The sequence below is a fragment of the Chiloscyllium plagiosum genome, chromosome 26 (assembly GCF_004010195.1).
Source record: "Chiloscyllium plagiosum isolate BGI_BamShark_2017 chromosome 26, ASM401019v2, whole genome shotgun sequence".
NCBI lineage: Eukaryota > Metazoa > Chordata > Chondrichthyes > Orectolobiformes > Hemiscylliidae > Chiloscyllium > Chiloscyllium plagiosum.
Genome location: NC_057735.1, coordinates 48346414 through 48368940, shown reverse-complemented (window position 1 = coordinate 48368940; position 22527 = coordinate 48346414). Strand labels below are relative to the sequence as shown.

The following is a 22527-nucleotide window of genomic DNA, read 5'->3' as shown; positions in this document are numbered from 1 at the left end:
GATGAGGGGGCACATCTTTAAGACAAGAGGAGAGAGTTTAAAAAGTCACGAGGGGCAAATCTTTTACACAGTTGGCGTGAGGGATGCATTTCCTGAGGAAGTGATGGCTGAGGGTACAATAATAACATTTAAAAGACATTTGGATAAGTAAATGAATAGGAAAGGTTTGGAGGGATATGGGCCAGAAGCAAGTAGGTGGGAACTAGTTTAGACAAAAGGATCTGTTTCCGTACTATATGACTCTACCCTGGATCAAGTTTTGGGCACTGCTTTGAAAACTTTTTTGTAATAGAAATTGGGAATTCTGCACATCCCATGAACTCTTTTAAGATTGAAACTTTTGGGTTTCATTATCAGAAGATCCCAACGATGGACAGCTTGTCATTAAAATTGAAGGAGCAAATTACTGCAGATGCTGGAATCTGAACTGAAAACAAAAGAAAAATGCTGGAGATCACAGCAGGTCAGTCAGCATCCATAGAGAGAGAGCAAGCTGATGTTTTGAGTCTAGATGAGTCTTCATCTGGACTCGAAAAGTTAGCTTGCTTTCTCTGCATGGATGCTGCCTGACTTACTGTGATCTACAGCATTTTTTTGTTTGCAGTTCTTTAAATGTGAAGTTTAGTAACTGCACTGTTGCAATATTTGCTGATGGGTTAGCTTTCTGAGCATTCACTTATTAATGAGCATTTACAGTTGCATACACACAGTCATATCACACAAGTTTAGCTGCTTGCCACCATAAATAGGGACAGTCAAAGTGATAACTTATTCAAAAAATGAAACTCAAATGAATCACTGGACTTGGATGGGGTTGATTCCGGAGGAGAAAGCAAGGACAGCAGGTGCCGGAGATCAGAGTCAAAAAGTGTGGTGCTGGAAAAGCACAGCCGGTCAGGCAGCATCCGAAAAGCAGGAGAGTCTTCATCAGGAATGAGGGGGAGCTCAAGGGGGCTGAAAGATAAATGGGAGGGGGTGGGGCTGGGGGGAAAAGGTAGCTGGGAATGCGATAGGGTTCAGTGTGTTGGTTATGAAGTAAACACAGAAAAACTGGGCAGGCTGCTAGTTATTTTTCCCAGTCTTTTGACTGGTATCGCACTCAGATATTTCCCTCATTTTAATGGGTGGGACTCCTCTAATATTAACCATAGCAACAACATTTGCCTAATATTGGAGGTTTGACAGATCATGGTGATTTTATTTTGAAACATGAAGCAGCCATCTTTGTATCCATAAAAGTAGTTGGAACAAATCACCCAATATCGCTCTTTCTGGAGACTATTCAACTTGACAGGAAGAATAGGAAATCAGAACTTTTTCCCTGGACACTGACTGTAGTGTTGCAGTATCGAGAGATTCAAGGGTCTGTGCATGAATCATGTAAAGAGTTAAAGGTACAGCTTGTAATTAGGAAGGCAAACGGAATGCTGACTTTTATTGCAAAAGGCTGGAGTATAAGTATAGGGAAATTGTGTTACAAACGTAGAGTTCTGGTGAGATCAAACTTAGAGCATACCACAGATTTGGTCATCCTACTTGAAGAATATACTTACAAGGGCATTCCACAGATGGTTCACTGTATTGATTCCGAAAGAGGAGAGATGAACTTATTAAGCAGCATGGTGGCTCAGTGGTTAGCACTGCTGCCTTACGGCACCAGGGTCCCACATTCGATTCCAGCCTCGGGAGTTTGTACATTCGCCCCATCTCTGCGTGGGTTTCCTCCGGGTGCTCTGGTGTCCTCTCTCAGTCCAAAGATGTGCAGGTCAGATGAACTGGCCATAGTGTTAGGTGCATCAGTTAGAGGAAATGGGTCTGGGTGGATTCCTCTTTGGAGGATCAGTGTGGACTTGTTAGGCCAAACAGCCTAATACAGGATCCTGCTTCAGGAGGTACCAAGAGAAGCTTCCACTCATGGGGGACAATTACAACTACAGGACACAGTTCCAAAGTTAAGTATCCCTCATTTAGGGCTGACAAAGTGAGGAACTTCTTCTTTCAGAGGATTATTAATCTTTCGAATTATGTAGTCACACAGTCTAAAGGCCAATCATTCAACACAAAAGAGCAAGAGAGAATGAGACGAGTGTGATAGAGGAAGAGAAAACAAACAGGCAAGAAAGTGTAGTTTAGATCACAATCGGATTAGACACAATCTTATTATACGTCAGAGCAGACTCAAGCAGCCAAATAGCCTACTCCTGTCCCTGTTCCTTGAGTATTTCCCGAACTAGATCCAGGACTGCTTGGGATAGAAACGCAACTTGCAAAATGCACTGTCACAAAATTTATAGCATGAACAATGGAAACACACTGATTCAACAAATCTCATGTCCTGTGTAAACACACAAAAGTATATATGTTTATTTAAATTTCACAAGGAAATAACAGGGTTAACTTGCTTTTGCAGCAAAAACATTAGAACAGTTTTTTTTTAACATCAGCATCAACAATCACAAACTCAAATCACATGTGAAGGCAGTGGGGTTTCAGCCAAGAACCTCATGCGCATGGTCTTCAACGAGGATGGAAATATTCTTCACATCAGCACACCAGGCCTCCAGCCGCTCCTTCATACCAGATACCTAAAGGTTCAATCATACCCTCACATACTAAATATAACCAGGAATGATCAGGAAACACCACCTCACATGCAGACAGTCTAAACAGATACTGGAATGTGTTGAAATGATGTTTCCTATGGCTATGGCTTAAGATTCACCGTAAAGTACTGAGTGTATATTTACAGACAGTAAAATCCATAGACAACATAGAGAATGACAGAGGCACGTGCCCAGAAATGTGACATTAACTTACTAATGGAACTTTAGTTATGTTAAATAATGTGCTTAAGTTAACTTCTGCAGCACAAAGACTTCTTCACAAATTCACTACCCAAGTGTCACTGGTTAGTTGTGAATGTGCTGAGTGAGCGTTGCTGGTTAGTTGTGAATGCTCCAGTGGTATTAAGGCCATATCTTTTTCTTATTTTTGTTTGTGGTTGAAATGAGGAAAGGTCTGATTTGAAAACCAAGGAAATTTAGAAAGGAATGCTGCACTTTTTAAGTTGCATACAACTCTTAGGAAAGCAATCAAAGGTCATTCAGGGTTAAATGCTGGCCAAAGGAAGTGCATTAGTTCCATCTAAACAAGAGGGCTTTTGTTTAACAACTCTGCCTGAGCACAACATTGATATTGTCAGCTTGAATTATGGGTTGGAGTCTCTGAACGCAAGACTTCCTGATTGGAACGGAGAGCTGCCACTGAAACAGAGTTGACCCTTTAAGTTCTGATTCTCCTTTATTCTGTATGTGTTGGGCCAACAGATAGCTCACAACATCAGCTTTAAGCAAAAGAGTCACTCAACCTGAAGTTAGAAACTTCCATATTTTAACTTTATTTAAAATTTAACAGTGAAATTCATCTAACCCAATCCCGTAATGAGTGAATGCTGTCAGCTTAGGACTCACTAAATGACTTTGCAGATCTATTCTTAAGCCAATTATTTTTGAAGAAAAGACATTGTCACACTGTGTTATCTCAGGCAGATCATTCAAGCCACTGAGCAAATCCTTTCAATCCTGTAACCAGGCTCAATTGCTTCTTTTACAATAAGGCAAGAGACCAACACAAGAACAACGGTTAACATTTTCAAATCTAGTGACCCTTTTTCAGAATGATGTGGTGTTTGTTTTCTCAATACAGATGTTACAGAGTTTCTCCGGCAATTTCTGTTTTTGTTTTAGATTTCCAGCATTGGCAATTCTTTTCTTTTATGATGTTCTATTCAACTCCTCAAGCCTGTACGGCTAATTAGATCATGATTTCTCTGTACCTCATCTCCAATTCTGTTTTCTTCTACATCCTGGTCAACCTTACTTAACAACTATGTATCCATCCCAATCTCTGAAATTTCAATTGATAATGCCATCCAGAATTTTGGGGTAAGGGACTTCAAATTCTTACTACCGTGTGGAAAACGTGCTTCCTAATTAGCGTGCTTCAATCTAAAAAAAAAAGCAACAAGCTAATGCCTCTTTTTGTGTAACCATGAAACTGGACATTATTTGATGACTTACCTGTTGCAGGTCCATGACCCGTGGCTGAACCCAGGTCATGTGAACTTTATGGTCCACCTCATCAATGCTCCCTTTCACCAGGCCTGCAGACAACGCTTTCATCACCAGCATTTCAACCTGACAGAACAGAACAAGAACTAAAATGGTATGTGAACTGCCCCATATCAACCAGCTAATAACCCCACCTCCACAGACTGCTTACTCAGATCAATTTTCCCCTGTGCACCAACAGGCAAAGAGCCACAACTTGGAGGTGGAGAAGAGGGTGGTGCAATGGATCAGTTGCTGGCAAACTAGTTGATCTCTCCATTAAAGTGAAGGAAAGAACAAGGTTATGTTCCAATGTGAGCTTACAGTAGATATAAGGAGTGAAATGGTTAAATCTCATCCCCATTAATCTCATTGCTGTTTCGGCTATAAGTCAAAAGAATAAAATTCCAAAGATGTCAGAAATTCTGTGTGGTTCTGTCAGGCAGATGAGTTCTCATCTCGATACTACCTGAGGAAGAAGCTAATTAAATACAGATGTACAAGAGATAAGCCATCCTGCAATGAGTAAAGAGAACTGGCCAGAACTGTAGGCTTTTTGGTTATGAACTGCTATTCAATAGAGCTAATTTCATCAACATCTTACAGTTTCCTCTACACTTGGAGTGTAACCTTGGTATTCAATGGATACTGGCAAAGAACATCCGTCAACGCTGAAATCTTGTGGCTCCCACCACTGGGAGTTTGCCTGCAAACTTGTAGAAACTTAGTCTACAGGTTGTTTACATGCTAACTTTAGTTATACTTTTCATACACAAAAGGGGAAATGTTGGAGCCCTTTGCAATTGGGCTTCACTATGACTGGGTGTGAGAGAAAGGATTGGACAGGGTTTCACCAGAGAACAACCTCTGCGCAAGCAGCAACTTAACAAATCATCTTCAAACTCACCTCACTTACAGACACCTTGGCCTGGTGGGATACTTCCTGAAATGTCATCTGCCGGTGGTTTGCTGGTCTTGTAAACACCATCTCAGAAACACAAAGGATTTCAATGAAAACAATAGAAGGAACTGTGACAACAAAAACTAGCCGATTAGATAATTTTGGTAATACGCACTTTGGACTGGTGGCAGTTTAATCAGTGGGTGGTCCCTTGCATTGTACACTTCTCCATTATCCAATCACCCAATTTTGTCTTTTACTGCTTTCAATGGAAAGGAAGAATTCAGCACGATGTATGTGGGGGGGGGGAGAAGAGAGAAAACTCTACAAGTGCTATCTGCCCTACCCAAAGAGCAATATACTTCCACACTAACAAAATAGAGAGGTTGCTGGAAACCTGAAACACAAACCATTAGTGCTGGAAATACTCAGCAGGTAAACAGCATCTGCTGAGAGAGAAACAGAGTTTACACTTTACAGTAATGACAGAACTGATGAAACACTGTCCTGAAATGTTAACTTCTCTCCACAAATGTGGACTGCTGAGTACTTCCAGCGTTTCTAGCTTCATTGCAAAAGACGAGAGTTCAGTAATGTCTAGCTTCATTGCAAAAGACGAGAGTTCAGTAATGGCAGTGAGGTTCCGAAAATAATCTAGACACAAATCACAGGAGGAGAGATCCCTTTGTAACTAATTACAGATCTGATTAATATGGTGAGCAGTTGGTCACTTGCGATTTCAAGGGCTTAGACTGCTCAGGCTTTCCTGACAGTTGCACCATTAATTGTGGGAACATTTTAAAATCACAGCAATCAATTAATTTGCAAAAGTATTAAGAAACTGTGTTCCTTCAAACAAACAATCTCCCTCAGTGAACTGTGAAATGTACAATGGGATCAATGTGCTGTCTTCTATTCAGATTAGTAGCTTAAAACAAGACTAAACCTTTAACAGCTAACACAGCAATTGTAACCTCCCTGGCTTCTCAATCAGTTACAAACCACACTAGGATTGTTTGCTTTAATAAAATGACTCAAACCTTGCTCAGGAATCACACCACTGGCCTTGCTGCTTTCAAGCACAATCACAGGTTAGGAGCTGGTAAAATTACTTGGCATAGTGGGGCAGCATGGCGGCTCAGGGGTTAGCACTGCTGCCTCACAGCACCAGGGTCCCACGTTCGATTCCAGCCTCGGGTGACTGACTGTGTGGAGTTTGCACGTTCTCCCTGTGTCTGCGTGGGTTTCCTCTGGGTGCTCCGGTTTCCTCCCAGAGTCCAAAGATGTGCAGAACAGGTGAATTGGCCATGCTATTAGTAAGAGGGAAATGGGTCTGGGTGGGTTACTCTTCAGAGGGACAGTGTGGACTTGTTGGGGCCGAAGGGCTTGTTCCCACCCTATAGGGAATCTAATCTAGTGCCAGATGATGGGAGCCTGCTTTTAACCTAAACTCAGGGATGTTGCTTAGCAGCAGCCAACTGAGAGACACAAAGAAAACTGGTAGACGCTTTAGACCAAGGTCACTCACATACCCTCTTGGAGGCCAAACAACTCAATATTATCAAGTGTGGTAAAAGGCCCTCAATAAAATCTAAACGTTCTGAAATAGTTTGCTGCATTTGGGCATTGGTGGTCTTGCTAGCCTTCCCTTGAGAAGCAGTTTAATATGACTGAGGGACTTCCTAGCCCACCTTCACAGTCAATCATATTAAGGCCATAAGAGATAGAAGTAAAATTAGGCCATTCAGCCCATGAAGTCTGCTCTGCCATTTGATCATGGTTGATATGTTTCTCAAACCTCTTCTCCAACCATTCTCATAACATTTGATGCCCTTACTAATCAAGAACCTATCTCTATCATAAATAAATTCAATGATTTGGCCTCCACAGACTCAGTATCCTGTGGCTGAAGAAGTTCCTCATCTCAGTTCTAAAGGGTCGCCCCTTCACTCAGAGGCAGTGCCCTCAGGTCCTCGTTTCTCCTACCAGTGAAAACATCTTCTCCATGTCCACTCTATCAAGGTTTCTCAATATTCTGTAAGCTTTAACGAGATCTCCCCCAAACCTCATCTTCTAAACTCCACGGAGTACAGACCGAGAGTCCTCAACCGATCATATCCCCAAGGTTAAGCTTCCAAGCTTCTCTGACCCCGTCCAAGGCCAGCACATCTTTCCATCGATACAAGGCTCAAAACTGCTCACAATATTCCAAATGCAATCTGACCAGAGCCTTACACAGCATCAGCAGTACATCTCTGCTCATATATTCTAGCTCTCTTTAAGAGAATGCTAACACTGCACTTTCTTCCTAACTGCCAACTGAACTTATATGTTAACCTTAGGAGTCTTAGTTCAGGATTCTCTTAAGTCCCTTTGTGCTTCAGATTTACAAAGCTTTTCCCCATTTAGAAAAAACTCTACACCTGTCCTCTTCCTACCAAAGTGCATAATACACTTTTCCACATTGCATTCCATCTGCCATATCTTTACTCATTCTCCCCTAGCATGTCCAAGTCTTTCTGCAGCCTCCATGCTTCCTTAACACTACCTGTCCCTCCACCTATCTATTTGTGTAATCTGCAAATTTAGCAACAATGCTCCGAGTTCCTTTGTTCAGATTGTTAATGTACAACATGATTAGCTTGATTTCAACACTGTCCCCTGCGGAACTCCATCAGACACTGGCTGCCATCTTGAAAAAGACTCTTACCCCTATTTTCTGCCTTCTGCAAGTCAGTAAATCTTCTATATATGTCAGTACCTTGCCCCAAAACCACGGGCTGTCCTATCTTAGTAAGCTTCTCACTGTGTAGCCTTCTGGAAATCCAAATGGATCATGGCCACTGGCTGTCCTTTAACTTGCTCATTAGCTCCTCAACAAATTCTAACACCTTTGTCAGGCACGACCTCTTCTTGAAGACATCGTGCCCTATTTTACCATGCACTTCCAAGTATTCCACAATCTTGTCACTAATAATAAATCTAAACTCTTACCGATGACTGAGCTCAGGCTTATCAGCTTCCTGTCTTCTGTCTCCCACCCTTAAGCAGGGGTGTTACACTGGTCATTTTCCAGTTCTCCGTGACCCTCCCTGACGTCTGAAAGATCACCACAAATGCCTTCACTATCTTCTCAGCTATTGCCTTCAGGATGTTGGAGTGTAAAGTCCAGATGACTTAACCACCTTTCCGCTTCCTCAGCACCTTCGCCTTAGAGCTGGCCATTGCACTCACCTCTGCCCCAATTCACTGGAAGTTCTGATATGCTACTGGTGTCTTCCGTGAAGAACTGATGCAAAATACATATTCAGTTCCTCTTCCATTTCTCTGTTCCCTGTGAGTATTTCTCCAGCCTTATTTTCCAGTCCACTCTTGCTACTCGCTTATCTTTTAGATACCTAATACAACTTTCTTTTATATTATTAGCTAGCTTACCCTCATAGTTCATCTTTTCCCTACTCATTGTTTTTTTAGTTGTCATCTACTTTAAAGGCTTCCTAATCCCCCAGCTTCCCACTAAAAGTTAAAAAGTAGGACCTCAGAGGTAATAATCCCAGGATTGCTACCAATGCCACATGCTAGTCAGAGTAGAAATGAAAGACTAGGCAGGATGAATGCGTGGCTTGAGAGATGGTGCAGGAGGGAGGGGTTCAGATTTTTGGGACATTGGGACCGGTTCTGGGGGAGGTGGGACTATTACAAATTGGACGGTATACACCGGGGCCGGACTGGAACTAATGTCCTTGGGGGTGTTTTTTGCTAAGGCTGATGGTGAGGGTTTAAACTAATGCGGCAGGGGGATGGGATCCAAATGAAGGGGTTAGTGGACAGTAAGGAGGTAGTAATTAAAGCCTGTAAGGAACTAGATAATAAAGTCAGTGTGACTAAGGGGAAGAATAGGCAGGGAGCAGCCAATAAACGCAAAGGGGTTGCTGGTCTGAAGTGCATTTGTTTTAATGCAAGTAGTTTAGTAGGTGAGGCAGACAAACTTAGGGCTTGGATTAGAACCTAGGAGTATGATGTTATTACTATTACTGAGACTTGTTTGAGGCAAGGGCATGATTGGCAACTAAATATCCCAGGATATGGATGCTTCAGGCAGGATAGAGAGGAAGGTAAAAGGTGGGACTAGATTGGGTTGGGATATCTGGTCGTCATGGATAGGTTGGACTGAAGGGTCTGTTTCCATGCTGCACATCTCTATGACTCTGAGTGGAGGAGTTGCATTACTGGTCAGAGAGGATATCACAGCTATGCTGAAAGAGGGCAGTATGGGGGACTCAAGCAGTGAGGCAATAAGAGCAGAGCTCAGAAATAGGAAGGGTGTGGCAATGATGTTAGGGCTGTACTACAGACCTCCCAACAGCAAGCATGAGAGAGAAGTACAAATATGCAAACAGATTATGGAAAGATGTCAGAGCAACAGAGTGGTGGTGATAGGAGATTTTAATTTAGAGGTCTAGATGGAGTAGAATTTGTAAGGAGGATCCAGAAGGGTTTTCTAGAGCAGTATGTAAATAGTCCAACTCAGGAAGGGGCCATAATGGCCCTGATGTTGGGGAATGAGCTTGGCCTGATGGTTGAAGTTTCAGTTGGGGATTACTTTGGACATGGTGATCACAGTTCTGTAAGTTTTAGAATACTCATGGGCAAAGAAGAGAGTGGTCCTAAAGGAAGAGTGCTAAATCGGGGAAAGGCCAACTACAGCAAAATTCGGTGGGAGATGGGGAATGTGGACAGGGATCAGCTGTCTGAAGGTAAATCCATATTTGATATGTGGGAGGCTTTTAAAGACAGGTTGATTAGAGCGCAGGACAGACATGCCCCTGTGAAAATGAGGGTTAGAAACGACAAGATTAGGGAACCATGGATGACAGGTGAAATTGTGAGACTAGCTAAGAGGAAAAAGGAAGCATATATAAGGTCTAGGTGACTGAAGACAGACAAAGCTTTGGAAGAATATCAGGAATGTAGGACCAACCTGAAACAAGGAATTAAGGGGTCATGAAATATCTTTAGCAAACAGAGTGAAGGAAAATCCCAAAGCCTTTTATTCATATATAAGGAGCAAGAAGGTAACTAGGGAAAGGGTTGGCCCACTGAAGGACAAAGGAGAGAAGTTATGCATGCAGTCAGAGAAAATGGGCGAGATTCTTAACGAGTACTTTGCATCGGTATTCACTGAGCTGAAAGACATGTCGGATGTTGAGGTTAGGGATAGATGGTTGTTTATTCTGGATCAAGTTGGCACAAGGAGGGAGGAAGTGTTGGGTATTCTAAAAGGCATTAAGGTGGACAGGTTCTGAGGTCCGGATGAGATCTATCCCAGTTTATTGAGGGAAGTAAGAGAGTAAATAGCTGGGGTCTTACTAGATATCCTTACAGCATCCTTGAATATGGGTGAGGCCCTGGAGGACTGGATAATTGCTAATGTTATCCCCTTGTTTAAGCAGGGTGGCAGGGATAATCCAGGCGATTATAGACCAGTGAGCCTGACATCAGTGGGAGGGAAGCTGCTGGAGAAGATACTCAGGGATACGATCTATTCCCATTTGGAAGAAAATGGGCTTATCTGTAATAGGATACATGGTTTTGTGCAGGAAAGGTCTTAATAGAATTCTTTAAGGAATTGACAAAGTTGATTGATGAGGGATGGGCTGTAGATGTATTATACATGGACTTTAGTAAGGCATTTGATAAGGTGCCCATGGTAGGCTGATGGAGAAATAAGTCGCATGGGGTCCAGGATATGCTAGATGGATAGAGAAAGGGTTGGGCACCAGGAGACAGAGTTGTAGTGGAAAGGAGTTTCTCAAAATGGAGAACTGTGACCAGTGGTGTTCCACAGGGATCAGGCTGGGACTCCTGTTGTTTGTGATATACATAAATGATCTGGAGGAAGGCAGAGGTGGTCTGATTAGCAAGTTTGCAGTTGACACGAAGACTGATGGAATAGCAGACAGTGAAGGGGACTGCCAGAGAATACAACAAAATATAGATATATTGGAGAGTTGGGTGGAGAAATGGCAGATGGAGTTCAATCTGGGCAAATGTGAGGTGATGCATTTTTGAAGATTCAATTTAAAAGTGAACTATACTGTAAATGAAAGAACCCTGTGGAAAATTGATATACAGAAAGATCTGGGAGCTCAGGTACCCTGAAGGTGGCAATGCAGATCAATAGAGTGGTCAAGGCGGCATATGACCTGCTTTCCTTCATTGGATGGGGTATCGAGCACAAGTGTTGGCAGGTCATGTTACAGTTGTATAAGACTTTCATTTGGCTGCATTTAGAATACTGTGTACAGTTCTGGTTGCCACATTACCGAAAGGATGTGTATGCTTTGGAGAGAGTGCAGAGAAGGTTCACCAGGATGTTGTCTGATTTAGAGGATGCTAGCTATGAGGAGAGGTCAAGAAGATTAGCATTATTTTCATTAGAAAGACAGAGGTGGAGGGGGAACAGTTTGAGGTCTACAAAATCATGAGAGGTACAGACAGGGTGGATAGCAGGAAGCTTCCCCCCACCGAGTGGGGGACTCAATTACTAGGGGTCAAAAGTTTAAGGTGAAAGGGGAAAAGTTTAAAGGAGATACGCATGTAAAGCTCTTTACGCAGAGGGTGGTGGGTGCCTAGAACGTTTGCCAGTGGAGGTGATAGGGGCTGGAATGAAAGCATCATTTAAGATGTATATAGATAGATACATGAATAGGCAGGGAGCAGAGGGATACAGATCCTTAGAAAATAGACGACAGGTTTAGATGAGGAACTGGATTGGTGCAGGCTTGGAGGGCCAAAGGTCCTGTTCCTATGTTATAATTTTCTTTGTTTTTTGTTCTAATCTTCACCACATTGTATGCTTATCCTTTTGCTTTTACGCTGGCCTTTGTCAGTCAAGGTTATCTCATTCTCCGTTTAGTATGTTTCTTAGAACGTTTGCCAGTGGAGGTGATAGGGGCTGGAATGAAAGCATCATTTAAGATGTATATAGATAGATACATGAATGGGCAGGGAGCAGAGGGATACAGATCCTTAGAAAATTGACGACAGGTTTAGATGAGGAACTGGATTGGTGCAGGCTTGGAGGGCCAAAGGTCCTGTTCCTATGTTATAATTTCCTTTGCTTTTTGTTCTAATCTTCACCACATTGTATGCTTATCCTTTTGCTTTTATGCTGGCCTTTGTCAGTCAAGGTTATCTCATCCTCCGTTTAGTATGTTTCTTCTTCCTTGGGATGAATTTCTGCTGTCTCCCCCAAATTATCTCAGAACATCCTGCCATTGCTTCTCCACTGTCTTCCCTGCTAGGCTCCCCTTCCAATCAACTCTGGCCAGCTCCTCCCTCATTTCTTTGTAGTTACCCTTTACTCAATTGTGATACTGTTACAGCTGATTCCAACTTCGCCCTCTCAATAGGATTCATGCTACAGTTTATGGTCACTGTCCCCCAGGGATTCATTCACCTTATGCTCCCTGATCAGTCTGCCTCATTACACATTAAATCCAGAATTCTCGGTTCCCTATGGGCTCTACTCACAAGTTACTGCAAAAGTCCATCATTCATAACTTCCTTTCCTTGAGATCTGCTATCAACCTGATTTTCCTTGTCCACCTGCATATTGAAGTCCCCTGTAAGTACTGGAAAAGTGTCTTCCTCACACCTTTTCTATCTTCTGACCCACATCCTGACTACTGCTAGAAGGTCTGCACATATCTCCAAACAGGGGCTTTCTTCTTTTGCAGTTCCTCAACTCTACCTCCACAGATACTGCACCTTCTGACTCCATCTTACTTGCTTTTCATTTCATTTCTTCTGAGGTAACCATGCCTCCTCCGCCCGTCTTTTCGATTGGACATGCATCCTTAGATCCAACCCTGATTCCCTTGCAGCCACAAGAGTGATACCTATTGCACCCACTAATTTCAATCTGTGCTATAAACGCATTTACCTTATTTCGCATACGGTGCATATTTAAATACAACATCTCAGTCCTTGCCTTCTTTCTCGTATTTGTCTATTCATCTGCTTTGCCTGAAGATAGATTCCTGACTCTTTCAATGCTCTCTGTACCCAATTACTTGCTCTGGAAATTTTAACAACCTCTTTGCATCCCTCCCCCAATTAAACTGGTTTAAAATCTTGTATCCTCAATTTCTCTCTATTTGTGCAATTGTGCATTAAGATACAAAGTTTTTAAGTTTGTGTATTATCGGGTTTCCCTGCACTTTTATTGTTCCTTGATACAATATAACATTCACGTATTCTGTCTTTTCCATTTATTGTCTGATTACAAACAATCCCATCTCTAACCTGCAATTCTACCTTCTCCTTCACCTTTGATTTTACGATTTTCAAGCCTGGATTCACGTTCTCAAGCAACTAAAGTGAGATCTCCAGGCCACCGGTCCAGGGCTCCAGGCCACCGGTCCAGGGCTCCAGGCCACCAGTCCAGGGCTCCAGACCACCAGTCCAGGGCTCCAGACCACCAGTCCAATTACATATCAACTATATTAAAGTATAGAAATGACACTGGCAAAAAAAAACAGTTGCAGCTAAGTCTTACTTTGAAAGATGTGAATACATATAGGTGCAGAAATAGACCATTCAGTCCCTCAAACCTGTTCTCTGTTCAATAAGACTGAACATTAATATTAAATTCTAATTTGAAAATCATAGAAAGTGCTTATTGCAGAATTCTAATTTGAAAATCATAGAAAGTGCTTATTGCAGATTAACTATCAGCCTGCTCTTCATTCACCATATCACATTCACTTCATTATCACAACAATTTGGTAGCTGCAGAATTTACCTCCATCAGGCACAGCAGTTGCAGTTTCTCTTTCAATCGCTGTTCATTATTGGCCAGATCAGACTGCCAGAGAAGGAAAACTGAATTAGTGCCTACGTCACTATTACACACAGCAAGAACGGACACAGGGTTTGGCTCGGCTGGGCCAGTTCTTCCCCAGCCTGCTTGGATAATTAAACAATAATCTGATTTCAATTCGGTGAATCAATACAAGGAAAACACGCTTGGTCTCCCTCCCCGTACTGTGTCTGAGTTGCTAGAATTTCCTTACAATTTGAGTTTCTCTTTCCATCACTGCTTACTGCTTCAGGCAAACAGTTCTACAATAAGCAAGTTACTTTACTGAGCCAACACAACTTTCAAGACTACTTTTATTCATAGATGAGAAAGAGATATAATTAACAAGGTCATCTTTGGCTGTAGGTTTGCTCACTGAGCTGGAAGGTTTGTTTTCAGACGTTTCGTCACCAACTCGGTAACTTCTTCAGTGAGCCTCTGGATGAAGTACCAGTGGTGTAGCCCGCTTTCTATTTAAATGTTTGAGTTTTCTTGGATTGGTAATGTCATTTCCTATGGTGATGTCATTTCCTGCTCTTTTTCTCAGGAGGTGGTAAATGGGATCTAAGTCAATGTCTTTGTCAACAAACACATTGACTTGGATGCCATTTACCACTCTAAGAGAACAGGAAATGACATCACCATAGAAAATGATGTCACAACTGGAAATGACATCACAGACCCAAGAAAACTCAAACATTTAAATAGAAAGTGGGCTACACGACTGGTGCTTCATCCGGAGGCTCACTGAAGAAGTTACCGAGTTGGTAAAGAAATGTCTGAAAACAAACCTTCCAGCTCAGTGAGCAAACCTACATCCTGAGCCTCAACCTGAGCTACAAATCTTCTCTAATCTTGTTAAGGTCATTTTGTTCTTTAGTTGAAAATGCTCTTTCATGCAGTAGAATATCTGACCCATATCCTCTCTAATGGATGCTACCTACTTTCATTTCTGTCACAGAATAGACAGTGGTATCATTCTCACCAGACCAAGGAGGGGCTAATTTGAAACTTCAGACAATCCCAGGAAGAGAAATCTGGAATGCTGATTCTGAAAGCTGGATTGAAATCCAGCAGAATCCATGGTGGGTGCTGATGGAATACTGACACCCTATCCAGATTGTGTGTTTTTGGAATTAGTACAGCACTAAACTTGCTCCCCTCCCCCCCCCACTCCCCCAGTCTCAGCTATGGTAATGAGAGAGCCAGTGCCTTGGAAAAGAATCCTGAGAATCCTTCTATTACTTCAACATGTTCTCCGAATGAAGACTGGGAAAACACGAACATTTCCACATCATTACATATCTCTTCCATGCCTCAGCCCATCAGCTACTGAAGCCCTCAATCATGTTTTTGTAACCCAACTCTACTATTGCAGGCTACTCTCCTACCCTGAAAATTCTTCTCCAAACTTCAGTACGTTCTGCTGCCCATAACCTGATTCATACCAAGGTGCCTCCCCTCAACACAGCCAATTATTTGCAAGGGGTTAACTGTAACAAAGACTCCACCAGATTCCACTTTCATTCATCTGCCATAAACATGCACTTCCAGAATCATGATTGTAAACCAAACACTGGAAATTATTTTTGTGCTAGCCGAGAGGTGCCTAGTCCTGCCACTTTGAACTACTGCTGGCTCACTCAGTACCAGTGATCAAGTTGGAAATTTACCTAACATACATGGATCAGAACCACATTTAGCTCCATGAGACATCACAGCAGAATATCATTAGTTGCTGTGTCACTGATTCTTGCTCATACTGTCAAAGATCCTTTTCCCCTAAGACCAGCTCATCAGCAATTTTTCTACACCCAAAGACAAAGTGCACCAATTTAAATGTTTGACACAAAACATGGTAACGAATGCCTTTTTAACAATAAATTTCTGCCCATCTCAGTGCACGAATATATTTACTCTACTGATTCGGGTGTAATCACTCCAGTGCCAAAATAGCTGATAAAATGGACCCTATATGTACACAAATGGGGCCAGTGACATTAGCTGGCCACGACAGGGGTCAGGGTTCACCCACACGTGCTGCTGTCACCATCAACGTGTGCACAGATTGCCGCACCTTTATTTCACTGCCCCAACTGTATTTCCAACAGAGGTTCTGAATTTTCGTTTACCAGGTCTCTCTGTCCACAGTCTGTTGGTTCTAATCAAGTCATTCAATAAAGATTTCACTAACCTCCATTATATAAATCACGCTGCAATTCACAGTTACTCAGCTAAATATTACTGAGTGATAGGAAAAGTTAACATGCCTGAGCTCCCCAGTAGGTTTTCAGACAGAAGAAGGTCTCCACATCTCCACTATTGAAAGCGTACAGAGTATCAATCAACCATTGGTTCTCTGTATCACGCAACGAATCCAGGATTGGGTGCATCAGCTGAAAAAAATGAAGTAGTTGTATCACCACAATAAACAGAGGAAAGACATCATTCTATGAAGAAGTAATACATATCCACACATTGCTAGGTAATCATCACAGTTAGTGTCAGAGGATATCTGAAATTGTCAACAACTTTCAAACATACAATGACATTTGACTGTTACTGCTCCAATAAAATGCACTTGAAGCAAACTTTAAAATAAAAGCAAACTACTGGAAACTTGAAACAAAAAGTATTGGAGAAAAATCAGCAAGGCTGGCAGGATCTGTGGAGAGAGAATTCAAAATGATTTTTTTTTCCCCCGAATGAAGAGAGATGGAAATGCAATAGGCTTTGCACTATGGAATAATCTGAGGAACAAGACGAGCAGAAAGGAAAGTCAAGCAAGGTTATGGGGCAAGAACAAAAGACAAAGGGAACATTAAAGGTTCTAAAGAAGGAATAAAGCATTAGTCCAGTGTAGGTATTAAGAAAGTTCAGCTTAAACTCAAAGCAAAGCTTGCAAACAATCTGAACATATGAACAAAAGGGCAATTCAGCCCCTTGAGCCTGTGTCACCATTTAATAAGATCTGATTGCAACTTCAAACCTGCATTCTCACCTATCGCTGACTATCTTTCGCCCCTTTAATGAGAACCTATTTATCTTGCTCTTAAAAATACTCAAGGATTTTGCTCACCACCTTTTCAGGAAAGGAGAGCTCCAAAGATGCTCAAGCCTCAAATTTGTTTTAATTGGACAACACCTAATTTAGACAACCTCTAGGCCTAGAATCTCCCAAAAGAACAAATATTCTAACATCATCCTGTCAAGATCCTTTAGGATTTTATATTTTTCATCAAGTTGCCCTTTATTCTTCTGAACCTCCAACAGGATACAAGCCTAACCTGCCCAACTTGTCTTCATAAGACAAACCACTGAAGACGACATATTATGCTATCTGTTCACAGTCAATCTTCCATCCCTGACAATATACCACTTCCACACTACAAGTTTAGACTTTCCACAATAACCTTTAACATCACACTTCAAACACCTTCTGGAATTCAAACTCCACTACACCCACCAGTTCTCCTTTCTCCACAGGACTTGTTAACCCCTCAAAGGATTCAGACAGATAAGTCAAACACGATTTTCCTTTCACATTACTCTGAACTTAAAGAAGTTTTAGTAGGGCACTTAGGTGACAACTTCTATGATTTTCCCTATGACAGACAGATGTTAAGCTAACTGACCTGTACTTTCCTGCTTTTGTCTAAAGGAGTTACACTTGCTATGTCTAATCTGACTAGACTGCCCCTGAATCAAGGGAGTTTTGGAAAATTGAATACAACTCTCACTAGCCACTTCTTTTAAAAATAAGTCCAACAGGACCTGGGGCACTTGCAAGCCCACAGCTCCAATAATTTATTCAAAGCAACTTCCAGGGATCCTCCCGCTCTTCCACTGCTTGGTTTAATCACTATTTCTGAGATGTTACTTGCTAGCTCCATAGTAACAACAAAAGAATATCTCTCTCTTCACTTGGGAAAAAAATAATTTTGAATTCTCTCTCCACAGATCCTGCCAGCCTTGCTGATTTGCTCCAAAACTTTGTTTTGTTTCAAATTTCCAGTAGTTTGTTTTCAATTCATCTGTCAGTGCCTTATTTCCCATGGATTGTACTCAATTTCAATTTCTATAGGGCCAATGCTCACCTTGTGAACTTGTTCATTTTTAAAACATTTATAAGAACTTGTACAATGTGCTTTCACATTTATAGTGCGTTTTCTCTTGTGCTTCAATTGTATCCTCCTTATTCTTTTGGTCATTCTTTACTGTTTGTTATATTCTGCCCAATCGTCTGATCTGCCTCCTGCATTCGGATAATCATATTCTTTAAAAAAAAAATTGATCTTTAACATTTGTTAACTACACATGGTGGGTCTGTCTTTGGATTTTTTCTTACACATTGGAATGTATCTATTCTGTCTGTTCTGAAATATCCTTTTTAGTGTCTGCCACAGCAGACTAGTCTTATTGTCTAGTCTTATGTCAATTCACTTCAGCCAGCTTTCATGTCCTCATAGATGGCCATATTTAAATTAAACTCCTCTCTACCTCAAATTGAATACAAAACTCAGATCTAAACAAACAAGATACAGTTACTTAGAAAAATATACAAGTGGCAAGACAGAGTTCATGCTTTGATGTTATTCAATCCCATGCTGACACTGAACAATCTATGCTCAGCAAAGAACTTTGTTTTATCCCACTATATTCTCACCTTGATGCATTTCATGTGTGGTATAATACTGAAGGTTTTTCCAGTTGCCTTCATCCATGCTAGGGGTAAAGCACCAACTCTCAGACACTTCCTTCCACTTCTCGCTGGACAACTGAACATCAAGCCACTGGCTCCAGGACTATCACTGATCTCACCTCTGGATATCTTCATTCCACATCTTCTCACCTTATAATCCCACAACCCCAAACTGCTAGCATCTACCTTCTTCCCAAAAATCCACAAGCAGGATTGCCCTTAAGCACCCATCAGTTCAGCCTCACCCTGCCCCACTGAATTTATTTTTTCTTATCTTGACTATTTTTTGTCACCTTGTCTAGCCTGCTTGAAACTACATTAGTGATTTGTTATTATCGCTTGTTTCAAACAATTGCCAGTTTCCAGACCTTGACCATCTTCCCTTCATCTTGGAAGTCAAATCCCTCAGGAATACCTCCATCCACCAGCAGGTCAATCCAATGGTTGCTTCTTGTACCTTGACAGATCCACAATATCCTAATTGTGAAAAATGTAGCTGCCTGTGTCTGCAGCTCACCAACCTTTATTTACCATAGTCCGAGCATTCATGCAAATCCCAATCCAGCTTTGGCTGCCTTTCTGTCTGATCACTCCTATTTCTCAACTACTTTTCCTTCTAATGCTACTTGTTTATTCCATTCCTTGCAACATCTTCTATCTCCTTTCAAATATTGTATTGGGAGGGTGACCCTCTTAGTGCTAATAGTTTAAATTCTCCCTGACTGGATTTGGTAACTTTCCTATGAGAATATCAGGCAAACGTGAGGACTTCAGATGCTGGAGATCAGAGTCTAGATTAGAGTCATGCTGGAAAAGCACAGCAGGTCAGGCAGCATCCAAGGAGCAGGAAAATTGATGTTTTGGGCAAAAGTCCTTCATTCCTGATGAAGGGCTTTTGCCCGAAACGTCGTCTTTCCTGCTCCTCGGATGCTGCCTGACCTGCTGTGTTTTTTCCAGCACCACTCTAATGTAGACTATCGGAATATCGGTCCTAGGCAAGTACGTATCATGTGACCTGTAGGGTCCCTCCTGCTCAGAGATCGGATTCCCTCCTTCCTACAAATTCTTGAAGGATTTGTGCACTGCCTGCTGCTTCCTAGTGTGGCTATCAGTTTAATATGCTTCTGAAATTTGTGCCCCCACTACAATGAAGAATGTGCATTTTAAATCAGACGTGGAGAAATACCTGACACTAACAGGTGAATTTCAATTGACATGAGGTCACATTTAAATGTAATGCAGGAAATAGTGACTGGTTCAGGGTTCAACAGGAATGTTCGATAAAACTAGAAGAGAGTATACAACAGTTTCATCACAATACATGGCTGAAATTCAAATTAACAATATTGCAGATATTATTAATAGATGATTAGCAATATACTTAATGTGGCAAAGTTATATTGTTTCCTGAATTATTGAGCAATTGGTATAATCCAGGCACATTTACTCATTGCACAACCATAATTCTGAAGCAGCTGAGATGATTCAGGAACTGTCATGAATGATTCTGCAGCTACTTTCCTTTGATACTCACCAGTTCACCAAAATTATAAATGCCTTCTCCCAGTAGCGCAGCCAGGCCCAGAGTGAATGCTCTCTGCTGCTGTGAACCCACTAAGAAGGAAAACAAAAATGAAAAAAGGTTAAAATCTGCTTTGTCCTAAGCAGAAGTGCAACAAGCAAATGGTACCAGAAAAGAAACATTTCAAATGCACCAAGGAAGAGGACTTTGCAAAGCTGTGAACGCCAGAAGCTTGTGAATATACTGGAATAATTAAAACAGATAAATACTTCCAATTTTTCTAGTACTCAAACAGAATAAATGATGACATTCAGATGAGAATACAATTGAAGTCGTTGAGGGAAGGAAGGGTAGAAATTAATGCTGGTGTGGCTGCAATAGGCCAATCGCTTTAGATACGAATGGAGAATTGTAAACTTCACATTCTTGTTCAAAAAGGGGAGGGAAAAGTCAGTGGTGAAAGCCGACAGAAGTGATAGTCCAGAGAAAAGCACAACAGTCACTTGGCTAAGCATCATCTAACAAAATAAATCTCAAGTAGAAAAATGTTATGTACAAATCATGACAAAATTGATTGAAATTTTTGACGAGGTAACATTGAGGATGGATGAAGGGAGTTCAGTTAATGTATCTTTCAAAACCATTTGATAAAGTATTACATATTGGACTTTCTGGTTAAACATGGCCATTTGGATAAATGGGACTGTAGCAGCATAGACATAAAACTGGTTAAGGGACAAGAAATATACATAACGTTTACCTGGGTTCGGTTCTAGGGTTATTGTTTTAGACACACGTTAGTCACTTGGGCTGGGAGTTCTGGACACAATTATGAAATCTGCAGATTACACAAAACTGAGACAAGTAAATGGTGGAGGAGGGTAACACTGACTTTCAGACATGGATGCACTATTGTAATGGGCCAATATACACTTGATTATAGAATCCCAAAGTGTTGAAACAGGCCAGAAGTTCAATATTGATTTTGTAAGAAATATGAAGGCGACAATATAAGTGGACTAGCATAATGTTAAAGAGTGTGGAACAGCAGGGAGAAATGGTGGTGTTTGAGAAAGTAGTTAAAGGTGGCAAGACAGGTAAACATGGAAATTAATAAGACATATAGGATTAATGCAGCCTTCAAAAGGGAGATAGATGAGTACTTCTGCGAAAAAAGATTTGCAGATGTTAGGGAAAAGACTTTGAAATTGAGACTAACCAAATTGTTCTAAAAAGAACCAAGACAAAGCATTGGGTCTAAATCCCTGCTCTGGGCTGGGTTATTCTATAATTCAATAAATCAATGCACATTTAGTAGGCTAGCAACCTTAGATTTTAAACAGCAGATTTCAATTAATTTTCAACTGCAAACAAAATTAGAGATTGTTCAAAAACATCTAGATTATTTTATTCACTAATGAGGAGCATTTCACCAGAGAAGTGGTGGAACTGAGAACATCACATAATCATTATGTCCTGCTGTTGTCTGCTCTGCTTTAGCAGCTTATGACTGCATTTATACATGTGCGCATGTGTAAGGGATTTGTCTTGTAGTAAAATCTATTTGAAGCCCCTTACAAATGTTGTGTTATTCTTATGGGTGGACGCTTCCATTTTATTCAAAGTCACTTTTGCCAGAAACAAGCTCTGGCATAGTGTGCTATACCCAGAGACATACTTTGAATTCACAACAAAATTATCCAACATGCCATCTTCCCAAACCAATATGGAACGATAAACCAGAAAGACAGAGAAACCAGATTCTACATTAGTTGTAGCAGATTTGTAGGTAAACAATTAAGAAAAAATTTAAAGGAGGAATGATAAAAGAGCAATTAGAGAAATCTTGTCAATCAGTACTCCCATCCCCAAATCCAGCTCTCATTGAAACTACAATACTTTTAAAAAGGAGCAAAGCAGCAATTACTTGATAAGTCGGAGAGTTCAGTGCAGCCAAGATACCGTAGAGCCTCCCTGTAGTAAGCAGCGTGATCACCCACGACCTGATAGTAACTGCTGGAAGTGTCATAAAACCGGCCATGGACAGACGTTACTCCTGGCAACTTCTGCAGCATCTCATCCACTTCTTCAATGATTTTCTAATACGTGCAAGGATAGAAACTACAGATTAGATCTGGGAATATCACTAAATGAAAAGAAAGATACAACAACATATCAGAGCATTTCAATATCATGCCTTTTGACAGCACACTGCCTTTAACCTACAGTGAGGCCATACAGTGAAATGTGTAAACTACAAACAACCTATGGTGTTAGCTTTCTTTTTCAAGTTGATGTCTTCATTTTGAAAACGGGCATTGCATGCATTGTAAAATTTTTTCAGTAGAACCATTTGAGGCAGATTAACAGCTCTCTTCCTGTACTAGAGACTTGTAAACAGTCATTGCTAGATATTCAGTGGTTTCT

General features: G+C 41.3%; 1 protein-coding gene across 1 annotated transcript in view; it reads right to left on the bottom strand.

Annotated features, from left to right (window-relative positions):
* Window positions 1-2333: 2333 nt before the first annotated feature.
* LOC122563332 (26S proteasome non-ATPase regulatory subunit 13-like) overlaps window positions 2334-22527 on the bottom strand; it is a 39616-nt gene continuing 19422 nt past the window's right edge. The window contains exons 6-12 of the mRNA XM_043717071.1: window positions 22028-22199; window positions 20113-20192; window positions 16147-16272; window positions 13820-13882; window positions 5017-5097; window positions 4080-4196; window positions 2334-2585 (exon numbers count right to left, since the gene is read on the bottom strand). Coding sequence (XP_043573006.1) covers window positions 2490-2585; window positions 4080-4196; window positions 5017-5097; window positions 13820-13882; window positions 16147-16272; window positions 20113-20192; window positions 22028-22199 — 735 coding nt within the window. The 3' untranslated portion in view covers window positions 2334-2489. The remainder of the gene's footprint in view (window positions 2586-4079; window positions 4197-5016; window positions 5098-13819; window positions 13883-16146; window positions 16273-20112; window positions 20193-22027; window positions 22200-22527) is intronic.